A 23,659-nucleotide genomic window follows, 5' to 3' on the forward strand; every position below is an offset into this window, starting at 1 on the left:
TAAAAAACTACACATAGAAAGAAAAAATAATGCTTTGGAAACCCAGCCAGGTAATGACAGTAGGGAGAAAAGATATGGGTATAAGATGCTTAAAGAGAAAAATCACAAATTATAAATGCAGTGCTTTAACCTCATCTAAATGGATGGAAGAGCCCTGCGGTTCATGGCATGCATATTTATAATGTTGTCTTTAAACGCATCAATCATGTAGTGTTCATTAGGGGAAAAGCGGAGTCCTTCTGTGATGTTCCTAGACCAAGCTCACCAGACTTCCTTCCATATTACTAAAGCCTAACTGTATTTCTGCGACCACTGTCACTGCAATGAATTACAGCTTACTCCTTTACTAAACTCTAAGCTCCTTCAAAGCTTTAGTCATCTTTATATTTTTAGTACAATTGCACTAAGAATAAAACCTAATCATGACATACATTTTAATCCTCATTAAACACTAAATAGATAAATGGATGGACAGACTAAAGGATGAATGGATGGATGAACATATATAGACAAAAAAAAATCAAAACTACCTCCAAAACACAGGGGTATTTACAGCTCAACATGAATATGCTTTCCTCAGCTTTTAATAAACAAAGAAATACAGAAAGTCATCTGCTCTGAGACACCACCGTACAGGTCTATCACATCATGAGATCTGAGTCTAAGCCAATTACACTGCGGACTGACAGGCAATCACGGATGAAGAACCCAAAACCCAGAAACGGAAGGAGAGAGGCCCGCTGATGTCCCTCCCGCAGGCAGTGGTTGGAAGACAATGTTTCAGGTGGGTCTGCAGCGCAGGTAATTCTAACACTTCTCTGTTGCTGATGAGGTTCAACATTAAACAAGAGATTGTAAATGAGAAAGAAAGCAAAACACTGAAGAATCTGAAGAGGGCGGGTATCATTTTGTTATATAGAGTCTTAACTACATAACAAACACTCATTCACAAAATCAGAACAGGAAATACAGGAAGTGGATAGGGAATTGACCCTGGAATAAATTCAGACTCCAGATTATCCAAGAAGAAACAGTATCAAATAAATACCCTATGCCTGAACTGCTAGGCCGCTGTCTATGATTTTCAGGTTAAGAAGACCTGTTACTGACTACTTTAACCCATTACAAATTTAGAATCCATTTTGATCAACTGCAAAGACAAGTTAACCATACAGTATACAGGAAGGTGGCTGGCAAAACTCAGGCAGTAGGATTCAATAAAACTTCACATTATGGAAAAGAGAAAGTATGTTCTGAACAACAGTGGTGTCTGGCATGCAAAAAAGTAGGAAATGATGGCCCCTAGCCAGGAGAAAATTCATTTTCTTAAACCAGAAAGACAGAAAATTAGAAAACTCAAATCTAACTCCTGAGGGTGAAAAATGCAGTATCCAATACAAAAAACATACTAATGGAATTGATGGCAGATACCGCAGTAAATAAAAAAGATTAATAATTTTTAAAAACATAGTAACAGAAACAAAGGGGGGAAAAAAACCTAAAAAATGACCTAGCAGACCAGATCAAGTGCTTAACACAAGTAAGTGGAGACCGAGAGAAGAGCATGTAGGCTGGGGCTGGAGAGGGAGAAAAACCATATTTAAAGAAATAATAGGCATGAATTTCCTAAATATGGCAGATACGAGAAAAACAGCAAGGTTCAACTACATTCTGTCTACAAGCAGCACACTGGGAATGTCAGTACGGATGCTGGCAATGTCTGCTTCTTAATCTTGTTCGCTTAGTGAAAACTCATCAAGGTGTACATTTATGATTTGTTCACTTTCCTCTAGCTTTAATTCAATAAAAAAAAAAAAGTACAAACTTCACCTTCATTTGAAACAGTGCTCACTAAGCCACTTTTTGAGTGATAATTTGGAATGTCAGGGAACTGAAACCAGGAAGGAGGTGCTTCCCATAAGAGAAATCACAGCTCAGTGTCATGGGGAGGAATATTCCCTTTTGTCATTTTGCATTGTGTTCATTCATTAGTCTTCTGCAAGCCTCCCTAATGCACTTGAAACTAAAAGATTAGCTATAATTTGACATTCCTATAAATGTGTACCAAAAAGCCTACCACTGCGTTGCTAATGCTGAACCTTCTCCTCAGTTACCACCACGGCTGCTACCTGCTGAATACCAATCAGATGCCAGGGGCTTTGCTAGATTTTAGCTCTTAAGTTACTGAGTCATCACAATACCCCTACGCTTCCCCCACTGAACACCTGCAGAAATTGAAATTCAGAAAAGTAAGTGACTTCCCAAAAAGCACACAGCCTGCGAGTATCAGGACCACGGCACATGCGCCCTTATGACTGGAAGCACTTTCCTGCTCTCCCGGGGACATGCTATCTCTTTTCCAATTCATGACACTGAGCCCACACTTCAATATGTTATGTTTCCCCACAGTTCTTGTATATAACATTTAAGCTTTCAGGATTACATGAAATGATGCACAATGAGGTCAAAACTTTCTTAAAATTATGCATCCCTTTGTCTGCAAAATATTGATTTGATTCTTAATAAAATTTCACTTATTACAAATACAATATTTAAACAGGCTTGCCTATATCAGAAATTGGGGAAAGTGTCTCACAGGGTTATTTATATGTTAATTAAATACAGTGTGATAAAGAGATTCACTGCTGTTACAGACATGTATTTACATATTAATGAAATCCTGACTGGAAAAGACATTGCGTGATCAAAAAGAATTATAGGGACTATTTCCCTGAGGTAATTCAACCATTCTGAAGATGTTATAATCTACTTATGGATCACATGTTCTGGAATTATTGGTCAAGGTATCTGAAGTTTGGAAGAAAATGAAGAATGAAAGAAAATACCATTTCCATGAAGGTATCATTTCCATGATACTTAATGATATCATGAGTTAATACTGAATCTAGAAACAGGTTATTAGAGAAACACTAATTAGTTGTTGGGGGGGAAGAACCCTCTCAAAGATTTCTTAATTTCAAATAAAACCAGAAACTTTAAACTGTATTAAACCGCATTAAAAATATCTGATAATAGTTACATAACCACTAAAATGATAATGCAATATATTTTTAAAAATAACTTCCACTTCAAGACATATTTCACTAATGCCTCTAAAGCTTTTCACCCTGAGAACAGAATAATAATCCTTTTCTGCTTATCTCATAATAAACATGCTGTGAGAATTATGTGAAACATAAAATTGGTTAGTAAAATAGAAAAGTTCCATCTATACAATAAACTTCTTGTTGAATCTAAGAGGAATGAACTCACACACCAGCACACCTGCATCTCCTCAGTCCTCCTGTATGTACCAAGTACGTAACAAATACCAACATAGACTTCCAAAGCCCATAGAAATTACTCTCATGTAATAATCATTTCCACCTATTCAAAGAACTTGCCCTATCCATTTTTTTGTTTTGAGAAAACAAAATGACAAGAAATAACTCAGTCAAGATCTAAAGTAGCCCCCAGTACCAACAGCCACGCCAACCAGTCACTCTACTACCACCCAGATCCTGCCCCCAAACAGCAGAGACGATTAGGCCTTGCTTCCCTGATCCAAATGCCAGGTGATTCGTGGGTTCTGGAAAGGTCCATATATCCCACTTTGGGAAGTACTCTCTGTACCCCTTTCCATGACATTCACCCGAGAATAAGCCAAACACTTAATCCAAGTCTAAAATGCAAACCAATTTGTTGTTCCTTGCTCACAGTACTTCCAGGGGGAAAAAAAACTTTTGTGGGAATTGAATTCTAATTAGGTAACTAATCAACTTTTCATTCTTAAAGGAGAAAGAAACATATTTCCCTTAAGAATCAAAACGTGATCTTTCCATAACATCATCACCCAGACTACCATCGAGGTGATATTCTGTTACAACAACAAAATTATCATAGGCGCAGACTGCCCAATAAAAGCTGATCTTTAGAAATTTCAAGGAAGAAAAAAGAAATCTTTATGAACAGGATTAAACTACATAAAAACATGAATAAACGGAGATTCATTAACAGTTTATCGGAAAAACTCCATGGTAATTCATTTTTTTTTAATTGAAGTAGCATTGTATTACGATATTATATAACTTTCAGGCATGCAGCATTGAAAAGCAACATGTATATATACTACATAATTATCTTCAACTAACAAATTAACTAAAATCATCTTTTGGACTCTGTTAACAGCAATATGATATAGATGAAGGTTGAGTAGGTGGAACAACTTTAGGTTACATATTTTAACTGTTCCTTCCTATTTGACTTCCCAATATCAAAAATATACTCAACTTTCAAGTCCTAGATCAAACCTTACTTCTTCCATGAAAGTTTCCTGATTTATTGTCATTTTAACAGAAAGTCAAGTCTCCCATCTCTGAAGCCATCTATATTTCTCCTGTGACACATATTTTATAATAGCTTTATCTATACCCAACCTGTACAATCTTTCCTAGTAAACTATAATTTATCTGTGGACAGGAACAAATTTAATTCACAGCTAACTCATATTTGTATCCACTGATCTAATCTAAATAATGCCTGTGGATGTAATACAAGTATCCCCTAAATTTTTATTAAAATAACACAAGTTTTTGACTCTTCCACTGACTTTAAACAGTTTGATGAAAATAAGATGAAGCGACTTAGAAATACTTCATTTCTAAATTAGCTTCTCATGAACTCATTAACTAGCCATAAATTTCTGTAACAAAAGTTAAAAATCAAAAATGAAATCTCCTTTGCAAGAAACATTAAGAAGTGCCATATGGGAAAAGATTTCCAGACTATCTTTAAAACTATGAAACAAAGTTAAGTAATTCATGATACCTTGCAAGGGAAAAAAAAAAAAAAATCAACCAAACAATAATTCAACTTCTAAATGGAAAACTGCTGAGAGTCAACTTTAATAAAAAAAGATGGTCCCAATTATTTCATCTCTGAAAAAACACAGCTCATGTAAAATATTAAAACATCATCAAGAGGAAACAAAGTGCAGCAAAATGTTATCTCTGCCTTTCAGTTGTGAAGACTGAGAATAATGGAATCTCATCATTTTAGAAGTAAATTCTTTATTAATGATTTAAGTTAGCAAGTAAGTCATTTTGACCAAAACAAAGGTTGCCCTCCTGAGAATTTTTTTTTAAAGATTTATTTATTTATACAAGCACTGGGTACAGTCAGAAGCCGGGAGGGTGAGAGAATTCACCAGAGCCAGAGCGGGGAGCAGAGCAGGCAGAAGGACCGAAGGACACTGCTGAGGGGAGCAGCGGGCGGCAGGAGAGGTCTGCGCGCCAGGTGGAACCCTTGCCGGTGGCAGGGGATGGAACGGCCGGGGATGGAACCGGCACTGCAGAGGCTGCGTGCAGCTTCCCAGCCCAGTGCTCAACCGCTGTGCCATCAGGGAGGCCCCCTCCTGAGAATTTTAATGAAACAAATATTGGTGCTTTGTCTTTACAACATAAATTTTGTGTTGCTGAAATAATAGGAAAAGTCTCCATTTTTGGCTATTCAAATCCAAGATATAAAACAGTGCATTTCAAAGAGAGGTTAGCTGTTCCTTTCAGCCTGGATGCCCTGTTTATTACCCACAGATGAAGAAGAGGTTCTTCTCCATAAGGAATCAGACAGACACAGTTATGTAACCGCCCGCCTCTGATCACAATTCATCTGTGTCCTTTATCTATGAAACACTTTCACAGCATAAATAGAAACATGACCCACAGGTACAAACCACTGTAAATCTCATTTAATTATAATATTAATTTCACTGAAAGTATATCAAGCTTTAGGCTAAGTGAAATAAGCCAATCACAAAAAGACAAATACTGCATAATCAAATTCATAGAGACAGAAAACAGAACAGTAACTGACTGTCAGGGGCTGGAGTGAAGTGAAAATGAGGAGTTGTTATTTAATGGTACTGAGTCTGTTCCATAAGATAAAGAGTTCTGGAAATTGGTTGTACAACAATGTGAATGTGCCGACCCATACAATGAAAAATGGTTAAGATGGTAAACTTTGTTATGTATATTTTACAATTAAAATGAAAATGAAAAGTGCATCGTGACAAAAGGTTCTAATGGTCTCTTATGCTTACCACAGAGTCAAAAATACAGCTAAGGAATGCAGAGAAGACATGGGCATGACTCTGAACAGGACTGAAGGTGAGACAACCAGCAACCACCTTGCTAAAAAGGTGAAAAGTCAGACAGGTTTCTCTCCAGATTGTTTTCTGTTTCAAAAGTAATGTTTTTGGCTGCAGCATCTTATTTACTGCACCACATCAACCCCTTGTGTTTTCCGTTCCCAGCACTGTTCCCAGGTCTTCAGGATGAGATGTGGGCTTGTCTAGTCTGTCATTAAAAAAACATGCCACCAGATACTGGCAACCTCTGAAAGAAAAATATGCTCCAAACTGGTCACCCAGAGGCCTTCCAGTTTTGGGTGAGTGACAATCACTTATCAGCGAGAAGAAAAGATTGCAAAACTTTCATGTCCCCATGAAAAAGGGGGATGAGAAAACTTCTTGGTATTCTGGTTTTTCTGCTGCAGTATCACATGGGGCAGCACACAAAAGGGACAAAGGACTAAGAAAGGCAGGAATAAGAGACTTAGGGCTAGTAAGGGAAAATACAGCAGGGCCAAACCCATGGGTTAAAGAATGTACAGCACAAAGGTCCTGGGTCTGCAGGTCACTGGGAGGGATACCTGGTTGGCTTGTCATACAATTTATCAGACTATCTACAAGGCTGTTCTAAATGAAACTTGCTTTTTATGTAGTTTCAAAGCCGCTGCTGTATGTGGGACTAGGTGGACACAATATCAGGCTGACATCCTATGTGCTCTACACAACCGGTGGCTAAATGTTCCACAAAGTCATAATGATGTCACATAAATTATTAGGGAACTGACAAAAGGAAATGATTATAAGTCAACAAGTAATTCACAGAAACACCAATTCATGAAACCTATAAACACACATTCAGGGTTCACACGAGTACAGTCCGGCTCAGTGACAGCCCGCTTCTCCGAGTCAGACTTTCACTCAGCAAGTAACCCAACTGAACTTAAATATTCACAAGCAAATAAACTGCCAAGTTACTATAGTAACAGCTTTTCTAGGATGATGAGAAGAATGAGGTGTTCTGGATATTCTATTTCCATCAAACAATATTGCCACTTACACTGTAAAATATTTTAAATATTTCAGTATCCCAAAATACACTAAAAATATTTCAGTCTTTCCTTGTTGATTCTAGACATAATCCAGGAATATAAATATGAATATCAATTTTCATTGCCTAGTCTATATATGTGTTAAAGAATTCCTTGACTGACAGATACTGAACGACAGAATTTATTTCCACATATTAAAAGTAAATGAATTCAAATGCAATATGATATCCTGGATAAGATATAGAACCAGAAAAAGGGTATTAGTAGGAAAACTGGTTAAATCCAAGTAAATCTGTAGTTTAGCAAACAGCACTGTACAGGCAGTTCTGCAATCATGTTTTGAAAATGCAAATTTGTCCCAATGAATTGATATATTAGGGGACAAGACCGTGGCACAAAGTGTGCATTTGCTGAAGCACAATTTTCATCCACAAGAAACAACAGGGGAACAGAAAACGGCATCAGCTGAACCTCGTCAGCGCACACAGGGGGACACACACTCCCCGAGCGAACTCATTAAGGAGCAAGGGGGGAGACCGTTTTAAGGAGCAAGTGGGGAGACCGTGCTGCCTACCTCAGAGTTCCAACCTGCAATTCCTCTGCACGCATTCCACAAGCAAAGCTGTTCTCAGGTCTTTTTCATGGAAAATTGCTGCATCTTACTATTTACATGTTTCTTACCATTTAGCATATGTAAAAACAACAGTACAATTTTTATTAGGTTCCTAATTTGGTTCCACTGAACAGTTTTTGAATGCTCGGTGACTAACCCCATTTTCCACATTAACCCCTGTGGCTTTAACAACATGATCTTTTTGGCAGAGTGCAGAGATTTTCGGGGATATATGTCACATTTCATGCAGAAGTGACCATTCCAACAGTAATTTCTTAGTTTTAATAAATGTGCCATGATTATGTAAGAAGGCAAACAACAAACAGGAACTCTGAATTACCTTTGCAACTTTTCTGTAACTCTCCAAGGAGTTTACGACAATAAGTAAATGACATATATAAATACATAAAGGCAAGGCCTTAGCAGGGGATTCTGCACTAGTAATTGCGAACACTTAAGCAACACTTACATGGTGTCACTGTTCTCTGCTTTTTGCATTCTGTAATTCAATCATTCCCACAACACTATGAATAAGAGTTATAATCATTTCTACTTCCCAGGTGAAAAAAACCTGTGCAGTTGAGAAACTTATACGAGCTCACCAATCCAGGCAACTTGACTCGAGTCGATGCTTTTACCCCCATGGTTTACTATTCCAACAGACAACTGTTCGAAATACTACCTTATGCACGACTGCATTCATCATTCTGGAAAGGTTTTGTGACAAAAAAAGAGGCAACAAGGAAAAATCTAAATAATCTTTCCAAAAGGTGTTATAGGTATCAAAAACATGGAAAATCAAAACATAATTTATCTTTTTCATTTAAAAAAAAATCTCTATTACCAAAAATTATGGTTGTTGATAAAGATAGTAAGAAAAGTTAGTAATGGGCTTAATTTCTCTAAGTATATCTTATTGATCTGCGTGTCCCTTAGAGTAAATCTTTAAACACGGGGGCTAAAGGGTGCAGGCTATTACTATGTGCTAAAGTAGCAACTGGGTCCTGAGACCAAGGGAACCCTGGTCTATGGAAGCACTACCCTGGGGACCTCCTGCATTAACAGGTGAGAGGAGATTTTGCTCCTCTCCTTCAGGACATCCTTCAATCTCTGCAAGCAGGCCCAACAGAGACCTAACTTACCCACTAGCAGACATTTCTGGAGAACCCAGGGGAGACAAAGATAAGAAAGAGATGCTCTCTGCATTTAAGAGTGAGTTTTGGGTTTAAGACTGGCTGTTTGTTAAAGAAGGCAGAAAGGCAGGAACAGAAGTGACTGGCGAGGATAAGCCATAAAAAGGATGGACAAGGATGGTCAAAGAATGATGAGACTATAGGGAAGGGACAGCTCATGGAACACCACTGGAGAGCTATTTTGCAAGCCAATACAGACATTTCAGGTTAAAATCAGCTATTTATCTGAGCAATCCTGAGAAGACAACACTAAATGTATTCAAATCTATGAGGAAATGATAGGAAATATTTGCGAGACAACAGCCCTTTTCTTTGTGGTAACAGTTTAGAGTAGAAAAAGTCATTTTTATTCAGGTTAGATCTATTTTCCAAATAAGCAGAAAGCGAAAAACAAATTATATTCAGTCAAATCTGGAGGCTTTCATAAAAAAAAGGAAAGTTCTTGGCCATTAGGTCAAGGTGACCCTGTTATGCTAGACTTTGTGGGTAAGGACCACTTAAAAATAAGTCAGAAGTAATTTTATAATCAGAAAAAAATCACACAAATTACATTTTTAAATTAAGGTGTCCAGTCTAAGACAAAAAAAAACATGTCATTTAGAAAGAAGGCAACACTCAGGTAGCCGAGTCACATACCCAGCTTCAGGCAGCAGAGCAGAATACTCATGTGGGGAAGTGGTCTCTGGGAAGTTGGAGAGAATCGCAAGGCGATGAGGAAGCAGGTCGGCTCCATGGTAAGTGAACAGAATTTCTAGGGCCTGGACATTGCTTTCCTGTACAAAAGGCAAGGGAGCAGTTTCTAATGTAAACCTAGAAACAAAGAAATGACTGCAAACAACACTTAAAAACGAAAATCCACTTGCTTATGAAGTACTTTGAAATAGTCCTGATTTTTACTTGTCTGGATCACATTTCTCTATTTAATGTTATAAAAACTGTCTATTTTTAAAACTTTGAATGATGAATAATATTTTAAAATAGGATTCTATTTTCTCTACATTTACTAGTATTATAACAAAGCACGAAATGATGGCACATGCTTGTGATAACACTAGCTGCACGGCTCAAGGATTTAGAAAGCGTTAATAACCATAATAATTTTATTTACAGAAAAGAAATTACCCGAGCATAAGTTCTTGCTGAGAGGACAATATTCTGATTTCTGAACTTCTTAAAGTATTCAGCGTCATATCTCTGTTGAGATGAATGAGGCACTCCTAGGATTTCCTGAGGGGAAACAATGAGTTAATGAAAAGGCTTTTAAATATAGGTGACAAAATATTAAAAACCTTTACAACTCTGCCTACCTAAATAAATAAGGCCTGAGGGCCTCCCCGGTGGCGCAGCGGTTGAGCACTGGGTTGCGAAGCTGCCCGCAGCCTCTGCAGCGCCGGTTCGATCCCCGGCTGCTCCCCGGCCACAAGAGGAGGGTCCCACATGGTGCGCAGACCTCTCCTGCTGCCCGCTGCTCCCCTCAGCAGTGCACTTCGGTCCTTCTGCCTGCTCTGCTCCCCGCTCTGGCTCTAGTGAATTCCCTCACCCTCCCGCACTTCTGACTGTACCCAGTGCTTATATAAATAAATAAATAAATCTTTTAAAAAAAAAAATGATAAGGCCTGAATTAATTAAACCATCAACTGTTTTTTTTTTCTTGCCCCCACGCCCCCAAAAGTGTCTCTGGTTCATAGTTTTTTGTTGATTCTGATTTTCACTTTCTTATAGTTACTCATTTTCCTGGTCCCTTATTTAAGTTTTCTAGATTCCTGCTATGAGTGAGACCATCCGGTATTTTTCTTTTTCTTTCTGGCTTATTTCGCTGAGCGTGATCCCTTCCAGAGCCATCCATGTTGCTGCAAATTGCATGTGTTTATCTTTTTGAATGCTGAGTAATAGTCCATGGTGTATATGCACCACATCTTCTTGATCCAGTCATCTATTTTTGGGCATTTGGGCTGTTTCCAAAGCTTAGCTATTGTAAACAGTGCTGCTATAAACATAGGGGTGCAGGTGCTCTTTGGAATTGATGTTTCTGTGTCCTTTGGGTAAATACCTAGGAGTGGAATTGCTGGATCCTATGGAAGCTCTATGTTTAGTAGGTCCAGAAATCTCCACACAGCTCTCCATAGTGGTTGGACCAGTTTGCACTCCCACCAACAGTGCAGGAGAGTTCCTTTTTCTCCACACCCTCGCCAACATTTGTTGTTGCTAGTTTTTTTGTTTTTTGTTTTTTTTAATATGTGCCATTCTCACTGTAAACCATCAACTGTTAACTGAAGCACTACATCTGCATTGTTGCCATTATTTTGAAAATGCTCTATTATAAATACTAATTTTTTTTAATCCAGAAGTAAATGAAACAGGCAGTAAAAATAACACTAGGGCAACCACCATCCACCACCTGGAAAAAGCAAGTAAGTGACAGTTCCACAGGGCTATATGGCTGCACGCAATGGGCACTGGCCACTGGTACCTACCTGGCCTCACTGCTGCTGGGGCAGTTTATAGAAAATGCTTCTTTATTGAGCATCTACTATGTGTTAGGGTCACCGTGATAGGCAAAAGTAACATAATGAACAGCAAGTATATGTCCCTGCTCCCCGAGAGCTTAAAATCTAGTAGAGAAAAAGGAACAGGGAAAGGGAAACAGAAGGAGGATGCTAAAATTACTTCCGGGAAGATGAGGAAGCTTCCCAGAGTGACTCAGAAGCTAAAACCCAAGACAAAAATGGAAGTCAGACATGGCAAGTGCCAGTGCGGGACCCCTCATCTGCTGTGTGTAATGCTGAGCCCCGTGCCAACCACACATCCCTTTGCAGAGCAAATAACCAATCATATCTGAGACTGAATTCATTCGCTGAAATGGAAAGCAGGAGGATGAGGATGTTTAGGGCAGATGAGGGAGGGAGGGCGGAGGTTGAGAGGTCATGTGCACACATGCAGAAGCAGGACTACAGCATTCCTCAAAGGAGCTGCCCGGCGGGCACGTGGGCCCACAGGTCAGGAGTTATGGGGTGAGATATGAGCAGATGTCTCAGCCCTTAGAAAATGATCCCAAGGGAGATTAAGTAGCATGAAAGGAGTCGTGAGGAACAACACTTAAATTTTAGCAAGGAAGTGGGAAGGTGCATCTGAAAAGTAGATGGACGAACACCAGGAAAAGGGAGGGGGGAAAACGAGTCGATGCACGCTCACAGACACCAAAAGAAGGAGCCACTTCAGGGGTGTGACTCTTCCTCCCAACAATCACGTCCTTCACTTGACAGGGGCTATACATCCACGAGCAGACTCCGGGTCCATCATCACCAAGAAGGCCCTCTCAGGATCTCCGTGGCAGCCCTTGTAATGGCAGGATGACACAGGGCAGGTTTTCTATGACCCGAGCAGACAGGGTAAAGAAGGAGACAGTCCTGGAGCCCTCGGTGGCTTTTGCAGGCTTTTATTGGGATCTACCAGGTACACGGCAGGCAGGGGGGCTGGGGGGCTGGGAGGCTGGCGGGCCTCCCAGCCTCCAGCAAGTCTTCCCTCTACCTGGGCTCTCCGGCCTTCTCTGGTGTCCTTGTTCTCCGCTGCTCTCGTAGTTCTGCTGGTGTCCCGGTGATGCCGCCCTTATAAGCTCAGTCTCTCAGCCCAGGTGTACCCACTCACATATGCCCACACCCCACTCCAGGTGCCCGCCATCTGGCCTGCATTCAGGACCACAGATCCATCATCCATCCTAATGGCAGGAGGGCAGAAAAGCCTGATACTCTTTACCTTACCCTGCAGCACTGAACCTGTCACCGCGCTCCTCTCCTTCCCGCTCACCAAGTGGGTGCCACTGACGCAATTCCTCAGCCCGGCCAAGGCATCCGACCTGCTGACCTGCCCTCTTACACTTGCTGTCTCCCCTGAAAGTCTCTCATCGCTTCTAACCAGCTTAAAATCACAGGTGCAATATAAAGAGAATTCTTCCGTTCTTTGCTTTCTTCCCCTATATCCTATCCACCTGGCAAAGCATCATCCCAAATCAAGCCAAACGAGGAACTGTGAATACAGGACATTATCACAAAACCAAGCTGACAGTTCTCATATTAATCTGAAAATCTCAACTTTATTTAGAACCTGATTCAAATGAACGAACCATAAAAAAAGCACTTGCCAGGCCGCTGGGGGAGCCCGAACATACACGGGCACAGGAGATAGTAGAGGACGGCTAAGAATTAGGTTAAAATAGCAGTGATTCCGTGGTTATGTTTGTTGGAGTCCTAATCATCTGTTAGAGCTATATAACTAGTTTGGGTAAAATAATAGGAGTCTGTGGTTTGCCCTGAAATACTGACAAGAGAGAAAAAGCAGGAGGGGGCGGCAGAGAGGAAAAGATGGGACAACGTGGACGACGGCTGTAGCCGGGCCATGAGCATGCCGGGTTTTGTGCGCTAGTCTCCATACTTTCATGGTCTGAAATTCTTTACAGTAAAAAGCTAAAAATTGAGAAATTCAAGACAACAGCCTGCAAACAGACCCTGAGTGCTGTCCCTCAACGCCCTCCATTTCCTCCCCTCCTGCTCTTGCATTCTTCCCAGCCTCCCAGCGCCCTGTGCCCTTTAACCCCATTCTCAGCTGAAAACCTTGCTTCATACACTCTTTTTTAATTTACAGAATTAGACACATAGTCTCTCTTTTTTCCAACACAGCAAAAATTGGTACAGATATCCACCTGTATCTGCACCAATACGACTTTGCCTCCTTCAGGTATGTAGGGTAAAGAAAATGTCAGGCTTTTCTGCCCTCCCGCCATCAGGATAGATGATGGATCCTTGAGGTCCTGAATGCACGCCTGATGGCGGGCTCCTGGAGTAGGGTGTGGGCCTACGTAGATGGGATTCACCTGGGCTGAGACTGATTTTTTTTTTTTTAAGGGCGGCGTCACGGGGACGCCAGCAGAAGCTGAGAAAAAAAAAAACAGGAGAAGCCGAAGAGAAGCCAAGAGAGAAGCAAAGAAGCAGAAGCAGAGAACGCCAGAGAGCACAGAGAGAGTGCGGATTTGCTGGGGGCTGGGAGGCCTGCCAGCCTCCCGGCCCCCCAGCACCCCTGCCTGCCGTGTACCTGGTAATCCCAATAAAAGCCTGCAAAACCACTGAGGACTCCGAATCCTCCTTTACCCGGTCTGCATGGGATCAGAAAACCTGCACTGTGTCTATTCCTGCCCCTTACAAGGTACAACAGAGAAAAATATTTAACTGCTGCTAAAAGATCCTCAAAGCTAACAGTGTTCCGGCTTCCATTCCTTCCATTTCTGTGCTCAACAACATTATCTTTCCTCTTTCAAAAATTTCCTCCTCGTCTGTTTCTGGCCCATTCCCATTACCATACAAACCCTACTTGTACCTTCCATTAAAAAAAAAATCTTTAATCTCAATGACGCCTCCAGCTGCTCCACCTTCTTTGCCGCCCTCCACAATAAACCTTGAGAGCTGCCCACAGCCAGTCTTCCTCCCGACCTCCCTTTCTTTCCTAAACTCACTCAATCTCTGATGAAAATTCAATTCCAGACACAGCAGGAAAGACTTTCCAAAACATAGCCACAAACTTCTAGCTGTATCTTCTGCCTTTATTCTATACACCCCGTGACCCCCAGGGCCAGTGCCCAGACTAGTTCCCTTGCTCAGGAGCGTGCCATCTGCCACCTTCTTTCACGCCACTGGCCTGTCATTATAAGGAACACGATGATCAACATCAGCTTATGAATCAAAGAGACCCAGCTAGAAGCTCCTGCTTCCTACTCATTGAGGCAAGTTACTCACCTTCTCTAAGTCTCAATTTTCATATCCATATAATTGAAAGGATAGCAGTACCTGCCTCAAAGGACTATTGAGAAGTAATCTGGATTGAGTACATAAGATACCGGCTGACAAGCAGGTCCTCAACAAAGATGCTGCTATTTCCTAAGGTATTTTCGTACCTCCCTGTTCCTTTAACAAATACACACCAAGCTCCTCAGCCAGCCAGGTGTCATTTTGAGCTCTGGAGTTCCAGCAGCACATGAGTAAAAGCTCATCTTTATGGAGTTCCCATTCTCAAGGGCCCTCACAGTACTCCCAAGTCCCTGCCTCCCTTTTTTAAGGACTAGTTGAAATATTACTTCCTATGTAGACAGTCCCAGGAAATATTTAATGTTTTTCCCCATTATGCTCCTTCATCAGTCCATCATCTCTTCATTATCATCACGTATTGCCTATATAATGAGGACTCCATGAGGACTATTACTTGTTCATCTCTCTACCTCCAAAACTGACATAATATCTGGTGTACAGGGCGGAAAATTTAAATGAACCCATTTTTATCTCATTTATCACAGAATGAATAAAATAAGCCATGTCCTAGGATTAAAATGAATGCCTCTTTCTACTACTAGCTGGCTGGTTAGCCACTATAGCTGAACATCCTTCTTTCTAAGTTTTAACAACCAAATTAATCAACTTCACCTATTTTTCAAAAGCTTAGATTAATTCTACAAAAATACACCCTCAATAAATACTTTAAATGTCACTATTACTGTGTAATAATAAATGTACTTATTACTGTCAAATAGGAAACAGCAATTCAATAACTAAAGAATAATAAAAGAAAATTAACTGGATAGTCAAATCGAACATTTTTATGGAACTTTCACTTTTTAAGATATGATCATTGGTGAAAGTAAGGTTAAGTATAAAAATAACAAACTCTATCTATGATGACTTCTGCAGTTCACAATGCGCTTTTATGTATTACCTCAGAACATCACAGCGCTGAGACATAATAAAAGAATATGCTTTAAGCTTTTTCACAAAAAAGAAACAATCATTAAAACAAAAAGACACACTACTGAATGGGAGAAAACATTTGCACAACATACACCTGATGAGGAACTAATATCCAAGATCTACAAAGAACTCAGAAAACTCAACAAAAAGAAAAAAATCTGTCCAAAATTGGGCAAAAGAGTTAAACGGTCACTTTCCAAAGAAAACATGCAGATGGCCGACAGGCACATGAAAAAATGTGCAGCATCATTTATCATCAGGGAAATACTAATCAAAAGTACAGCGAAATGCCACCTCCCATCGCTGAGGATGGCCCATACATATAGCCACACCAGAAACAACAAGCGTTGGCAGGGAGGTGGGTAAAAGGAAACCTTGGACACTGTTGGTGGGAATGCAGACTGGTCCAGCCCCCGTGGCAAGCAGTATGGAGTTTTCTAAAAATATTAAAAATAGCTCTACCACATGATTCAGCAAGTCTACTCCTAGGGATCTACCACAAGAATGTGAAAACACTAATTCGAAGGGGTATGTGCACTCCTGTTTTCAGCACTATTTACAACAGCTAAGTTACAGCAACAACCCAAGCGCCAAAAGATGAATGAGTGGATTAAGAAGTGGTATATACACAATGAGACACTACTCAGCTATCAAAAAAGAGAAAATCTTGCCATTTGTGACGACATGGATGAAACTAGAGGAGATGATACTACCTGGAGGAGACCAGGAGAAGACAAACACCAGATGCTTACACGTAGAACATAAAGAAACAAAACAAAGGAACATGCACGCTAACCAAAACAAACACTAGATATCTGACTGCAAAACTGAGGTTACTAGATGGGTAGGTGGGGTTCAAGAGTAAAGGGAGAAAGGGATCCAATGGACCGTGGCAGAGAAGTATGGGTGCCTTGGTGGCAAGGGCAGTGTGGTAACACACATCTGAAAAGGTGGATCTGCTACTTCAGAATCATATACAGTGTTGTAAAGCAACATTACCTCAACAAAATGATAGTAAAAGAATATGCTTTAAAATAATGACAATCCAACAGTCAAGGTAATAGTACAGACAGTCAAAAAAATTATTAGCTATTTTTTGTGACTTGTCTATGTGAAATGTTATCTTCATGACTATGTTCCCTAATTGCCACATTTGAAATAGCACCTATTGCCACTAGTATTTTTATTTAAAAACATTTCTATTATGTTAGAGGGTAGGGGATGGACTGAATGCTTTTGGACTTGACTGCAGGTATCACAAGTAGTAAATTCCTCATTATTCTGGGGATGGGTACTATTGAAGTGATATCTTCTCAATGCCTACTAAGTGTCAGCACCAAAAGCAAAGAATTATGCCTGCAAAAGGGAGATGAACACAGACTGAGGAAGTAAAAACAAGGGAGGTCAACCTTCAAAGGCTTGAAATTGATATTAAATTCCAAGCAACTTGAGCTATGAGGCTCAAGTGAAAAAGCAACGTAAACTATGTTTATTGAAATGCCTCATACCTTTAACAACACGTAAACTGGATCTCATGTACAATATACTATTAAAATGCCCACCATGGGGATATCTCTGTGTTCCTGAAGAAATATATTTTTTTTTAAGTTCAACTATCTAATTTGGGTCATAATTAGGATCAAAGTTCAATCAGCCAAATTCCACTCACTAACAAATCATTAAAATAAGGAGTCAGAAATATTCATATTAGAATTATTAAAACCTAGCACATGCTGAAATTCGGTACTATAGGTGGATATTAGCAACTGGTAAGCAGATATAAGCAATCCTATATGTGAGCTATAAAACAATTTTAAAATCAAAATGTAAAATGAAAGTACCAAAAGGAGTATAAACATAGGAAACAAAGATACCCTAAAATGGCTAAAACATTTTAGTCTCTAGGCCAACAAAACAAGTGGCCTGTCATGAGCTCTAATTTTTACCATAATGGTATACAAGAAAAACTACTTCTGTACAAAAAGAATTTTTCCCACATAGTTCTACTGACCGAGAATATTAGGTATTAGGGAAGTCACAGAATTTATAATCACAGATCAAGTGAACACAATTGGTTTGAACAAAACTAACCCTTACCTCATACGTTGCGAGCCGATCTAAGTAAGTTAGTAATTTCAGTCTACAACGGCAAAGCTCCTTTTGTTCCAGTGTCAACCTGTTTTGAATAACTATATTAGACCACTCATATTTACATAAAAGCACATATCACTAAGAGTTAAAACAGAATAAAAATGATCAATATCCCACTGAGCCTGAAACTCATGGAACAGCACCCAAAAGCACAAAGGCAAAATAGTATCGAATGCATTTAAGTTGCTGAAATAATATAAAGCCATCATCTCCAGCATAGGACATGCTTACATGACTAGTTATCTTTAATGAAATTACCAAGCAAACAGTAATAAATCACTTACTTTGAAAAGTTCACTAATTTCAGCAGTTCTCGCCTCTTCTTGTGCTCCTCTGTTTTTTTCTTGGCAGGTCCCTCATCAGCTGGAGAAAGGTCCTCGTAGGCGATGCCATCAACGTCTATTTCACCAGGTAATGCAAATCTGCAAGAAAGAAAGTCAAGTCTATTTTGAGCAATCTTTTAATTTCAGTTAGTGAAAGATGCACTCCGCACATTTAGCAGATTTTATTATTAAGCAAATTTCCAATTTAAAAGAGAGCTTTTGCTATTGCAAGTAAAGCAATTCACTAGTTATATCCAAAAAATGGGAAAGAAGTCAGTCATAATCATCATATATAGAAATACTAATATTGCACGAAAAGAAAACTACTTAGAGAAATCACATGAGGTTATATTCACCCACTGTTAAACAGTCAGTGAGGAAGGTTTTGCCCAGAGTTTGCAAGTTGTATGGCTTCTATGTAAGGTCTTAAAAAGTGATGACTTAAAAAGTGATGACTGTGAATCTCATTTACATCATGTGTTTGGCAGATACTGTATTATATTTGTATCTCAAAAGAAGTACCAAATAGGGCCTCTCCTGGTGGCGCAGGTGGTGGAGTGCAGCACTGTGAAGCTGTCCGCAGCCTCTGCAGCGCGGGTTCATTCCAAGCCAACCGGCAAGAAACCCAAATGGCGTGGCAGACCTCTCCTGTCTCACCCGCTGTTCCCCTCAGTGGTGTATTTTGGTCAGTCTGCCTGTTCTGTTCCCTGCTCTGTCTCTGGTGAATCCTCTTATACTCCTGTGCATCTGGCCTGTGCCCTGGCTCTTGTATGCATGAATAAATAAATCTTTAAAAAAAGAAGTACCAAATATCTGATGATCAATGGCTCTTGAAAAAACTTTATTATTATTAATTGACATCCCCATGGTGATTAAAAGTTAGAGGTGCTGTCACAAGACATGTGATTTGATCAAAGTGATTCTGTTAAGGTCTGAAGCTACAGAGAAAGTGAAGGAAGCTGGAACTTGTCTGAGGAAGTTCCTCTTGCCCGGAAGCACACACAGGTATGTGTCTTCAGCCCCAACTTAGGAATAGCTGACATTCATACATGTTTGTAGCATGTACTCGTATTAGCATCAAGCTATCACACATAAACATATATACCTTTAAGGACAGCAAGCTATGGCCTCAGATATAAAAACACTGATCAAAGGCAGCTGCTTTATCACAGAATAAACCAAATCAGGGGAAGTTTACCCTTCCCATGGTCTCAGGGAAGGGTAAACCACCTTTACTTTTGAATTCCAGTCCTTCTGTAACCAACCTGCCATCATCTGTTCCTTTTCCTATTGCTAAAAGAGCCTCCAGGTCTGTGCCTTTTAATCCATACTGAAGTAGCTCTTTTGCGGCATCCACATTTTCAGGAACTCTTTCCAAACACTCATGAAGAACCCACGATCGTTTCTTTATTTTACTCTAGGTACAAAAAATAAAATAAAAATAAAAGAGAGTCATTAAAGAACCCATAACACCTGAGAGCCCCTGACAACTGCCTTCTGAAGTGGTAAAGCTATTCCTGAGGGAGTGTGGAGCCTAAGAAGTTGGCCACACATGGTAGGTGCTGAAAAAGCTCAACACAACTTAATTCCACAAAGGTGATTAGAGTTGGGTGGAGGAAATGTGACTCCAACTGCTCTCTTTCCTCTTCTAATGAAACACAAAGCTCGTTTTCATTTTCTTGGAAACATAAAAAGATCTTTCCAAACTTTAATAGTTGGTCTTTAGTTTGCATTTGGCCTGTATAACAGAGAATACAGAGCAGAGAAAATCTATACCCTATTTAAATAAGCATGCTTAACTTGGAAACAAAACTAATGAGGCGCAGCATACCAAGGTTCTGTGTTTACTTGGCCATGAGATACACCACAAGGTGCAGACGATAATTTAAACATAAAATCCAGAGTATGCTATTCTTTGAAAAGCCCAAAGGCCTATTCCTCCCTTCTAACGGTTTCTTCCAACTCCATTCAAAATCCTGGGCTTGTCCTCATGCTAGAAAGTCACTGTGTTTATCAATTTGAAGTAAGATTTGGGTCACACCCACTGTTTCCATGAACCTCTATCACATCAATTCTTTCCAAAATATCCTTGTTTCCCCTGCTCCATGACTCTGCTTCATAGACTGCAGAGTGCCTTGCCCTGAACAGGGCCTCCCACCACCACTTTCCTCCCACTCCATTTTACCTTCTATACCACCTTCCTCTGCACCTCCAAAGTCAAAATTCCACAACAGTTCCCGTACCCTAAAAAGCCTAAGTCAACCCAGGCTCTCAACATTCTCCTGAATCCAAATCAATCTTTCTTTTCATAAGTCCCCATTTTCACTATCATCGAAGGTTGACTTTGAATCCTTTCAAATCCCTGCTCAGAATACTTTTGTCACATGACATCTTCCATACCCAGAATTTATAATGATCACCACCCTCAAGGGGCACCACCCCATGTATCTGAAACCTTCCTGTGTGGTCTCTTACTTTAGGAATGAAGCTTGTCTCATCAGTAAGATGATAAGTTCCCTAAATACAAGGCCATATTAGTGCCACCTCCGTAACCTGCACTGCCCCGGTCTAGTGTTCTTTCTCTTACTTGCCTATTTTGCTGAATTAAGTATTTTCCCCAATTAAAAAAAAAAAGTGCTTGCTGGGTCTCTACCAATACCTGTCAGCTCCTTCAGAGACCAAAGGTGTCCTTTACTGTGTGCCAGAGGAAGTCATTACGTGGGTTCACATGACCGCACGGGCGCACCCCTCTGGGTGTGAAGGAAGCAGGACCGTACAGGTTTAGTGTTCTGACACTCCACAGGAACACAAGCAATTTCATCATCTTCTGTTTTGTTTTTATCCACTATCTCTCATGTTCTCTCACCTCTGATGTGTTACTTATATGAATAGATTACTTTTCTGTTTAGTTGAAACATCAAATTCTTACGTGCACCCTTTACAGATTACATCTTTGTTTATTTTGAATTACTCGTGCACAAAACTTTTCTGGAAAAACAGTTCTGAGTTTTTCTAAGAACATTTCTTAGAATCACCTCAAATAAAAGGGTATTTTCCTTTCTAAATGTCAGGTGAGTAGTCAGACCCTTATAAAAGTGTGCCATTAGTGTCTGGCAGTCTTGATGTGTCATTACCTATTCACCGACTCACCTTCACCAGTCTCTTCACAGCCAGCTAGGGGATGGCGAGCAACGCAGTACTAAATTTGATCTACAGAGGGTGCTGGAGAGACACTGCACAGGGGAAGGCTCTGTTTTCTAGTCCAGACGTGCTCTGGCTTTCTCCTGGCTCCTAAGGCTTGGCAGCCAGCAGGGCATGGAGGGAACATTCGGTGGGGCTTCTACCCCCTTTCCTCTAACTGAGGACAATTTCCATTGAGTTCCAGTGGCACTACTGTGGGCAGATTCCTTCCAAATGAACTTCTCAGGTGCCTGAGGGGAAGTTTCCCAGGCTAGGCCAACCTGCAGTCAGTGGGAGTTTTTCCTTTTCAGTCCCAGTCCTGGACCTGGTTACTTATCTACCAACCCTAAGCAATCCTCCTGCTGGTGGGGGTTTCCTGCTTACCAGTCCCCCAAACTCGGCACACTGGCACCCCAACCACAGGCATCTGGCCTGCCTCTCTACCCCACCTCTCCCTGCCCACAAACCTTGACAAGTATGGGATGCCTGGCCCAAGGCATCCCAGAGAACTTCTCTTCTATCCAATGTGCATTAACCGCCCTTGTCCCGTGAGGTCTGGATCCCAACCTGGGGGGAGAAGGCTTCTTTCCAAGTATGTCCCCACCTTGGGTATGCCCCTTCAGTCCTAGGGTATTCCTTAGAGTTCTCTTCACAACTTTATAGTGACTCTCTCATCACTGAAACTAAATCTCCATATTAAAACTTTTCCTGTTCAAATTGCTATGTGGTTCAGGATCCTGTCATGATCCTGATGATGGAAATGGAGAGAGGAGATATGTCAGAGAAAGGAACAGGCCGTGCCCAGGGAAGAAGCTGCCTTATCAGTATTTGGGCCAACAGAACCTGGTAACAAGATACTTTTTCCAGGTTCAGTAAAATACACTTCAGATACTGTGAAGCCCTACAACCAAAAGATAGTCTGCAAGTTTGAACTTTACCACATTTCCAAAACATTGAAATATACCAGGTAATTCTGAATTGAAGCGATGTTGACTGCAGACTTCCTCCACTGCCTCTGATACACCAGGTCAGTGTCCAGGCCGTAGGTCTGAGCCAGAGACAAGGCTTCCTCATACTCTTCACTGTCAATCTTTGAACAAGGAAAAGGAAAGAGCAATGTCACTTTTCTGAACTGTCCCCAGTGTCACTGCAATGATTTGATACCTGATAACAACCCCTTAACCTGGTCGGCACCAGCTATTTCCGTGAGCACTGTGGCACCTGGGGCTCACCCACATTCTGAAGGGCAGGTGCATCAGGTATTTCTTTGGGCACTATAGTGGAAGACAGAAGATGAAATGCCCAAATTTAGTGTTAAAAAGACAGCAAAGCCAGGCCAGGAGCACATGAGCTAACACCTGGTCCAAGGCTGTGCCTGCGACTCAAGGGACAGCACCAGTACCTGGAACACACAGTGCTGGTCCAATGTGCTTCCCAAGCCAAGCTCTGACTGGAAGGCAAGTCTGTCACCATCTGGAATCTGAGTAGACAGCTGTTCTTGAACAGATACGGTGAGGACTGAGGCCAAGCCACAAAGTGGGGAGGCTAAGTGGAAAGTTGATCTATTATCTACTGTTTTAATTCTGATTCCTCAGCCACAAAGGCCAGCTCTGTTTTCAAAAGCTCTGTGACATGTCCATGATATAAGCATCCCTCTTTAAATGTCATCTTTCTTTAGAAAAATTAGCTTTTCCTCAGTGAGAAAAGATGTGGCGGCAACCCGCAGGCCCGGGGTGTGCTCACCTTCCTCTGATACAGCTCCTCTGGGGTGGTTGAGCGCAAACTCACGAGGCGGTAGTTCTTGGTGATGGTGCGCGGGCGCTTCCGCGGCGGTGCGAACCGCTCCATCTCTGTCACCAGGTACAGGCCCTGCTTCACATAGCCGAAGTAGCGAGCCTTGACAGAGGTTTCCTGGTCGGAATCAGAATCCTCTTCACCTTCATCGTCTTCTCCACCCCTCGCCTCCAAACGAGATCGTTTGGGGGCAAGTTTAATCTCACACTAAATTGAGAAAAGAGGGCGTTATATTAATAGTGAGGGACTAGGGACAAGTTCTTAACATTAATGAGATAACATTTTTAATTGTACACTGGTTTGAGTCATTACATCAATCCTGTGATGAAGATTGAAAATGGAATTCAAAGGAACTCAACAACAAACATATCCATCAGTGGCTAGAAAAATGCGCAGGATGCATTTAGCAAACGAACACCTGTTTGCTAACAGGTCGTAAGTATA

The 23,659-nt window shown here is 40.8% G+C and overlaps 1 protein-coding gene across 3 annotated transcripts in view; it reads right to left on the reverse strand.

Moving 5' to 3' along the window:
- Positions 1-23,659, reverse strand: part of NBAS (NBAS subunit of NRZ tethering complex) — a gene marked incomplete at both ends in the record, with an annotated part of 254,711 nt that overhangs the window by 161,135 nt on the left and 69,917 nt on the right. For all 3 annotated transcript variants that reach the window (XM_084235165.1, XM_084235164.1, XM_084235163.1), the window contains 7 exons: positions 9,619-9,755; positions 10,105-10,209; positions 17,865-17,943; positions 18,203-18,340; positions 19,507-19,658; positions 22,386-22,511; positions 23,165-23,422. In XM_084235165.1, coding sequence (XP_084091291.1) covers positions 9,619-9,755; positions 10,105-10,209; positions 17,865-17,943; positions 18,203-18,340; positions 19,507-19,658; positions 22,386-22,511; positions 23,165-23,422 — 995 coding nt within the window. The remainder of the gene's footprint in view (positions 1-9,618; positions 9,756-10,104; positions 10,210-17,864; positions 17,944-18,202; positions 18,341-19,506; positions 19,659-22,385; positions 22,512-23,164; positions 23,423-23,659) is intronic.

Source organism: Talpa europaea (genome assembly GCF_964194135.1).
Source record: "Talpa europaea genome assembly, chromosome: 6".
Classification (NCBI taxonomy): domain Eukaryota; kingdom Metazoa; phylum Chordata; class Mammalia; order Eulipotyphla; family Talpidae; genus Talpa; species Talpa europaea.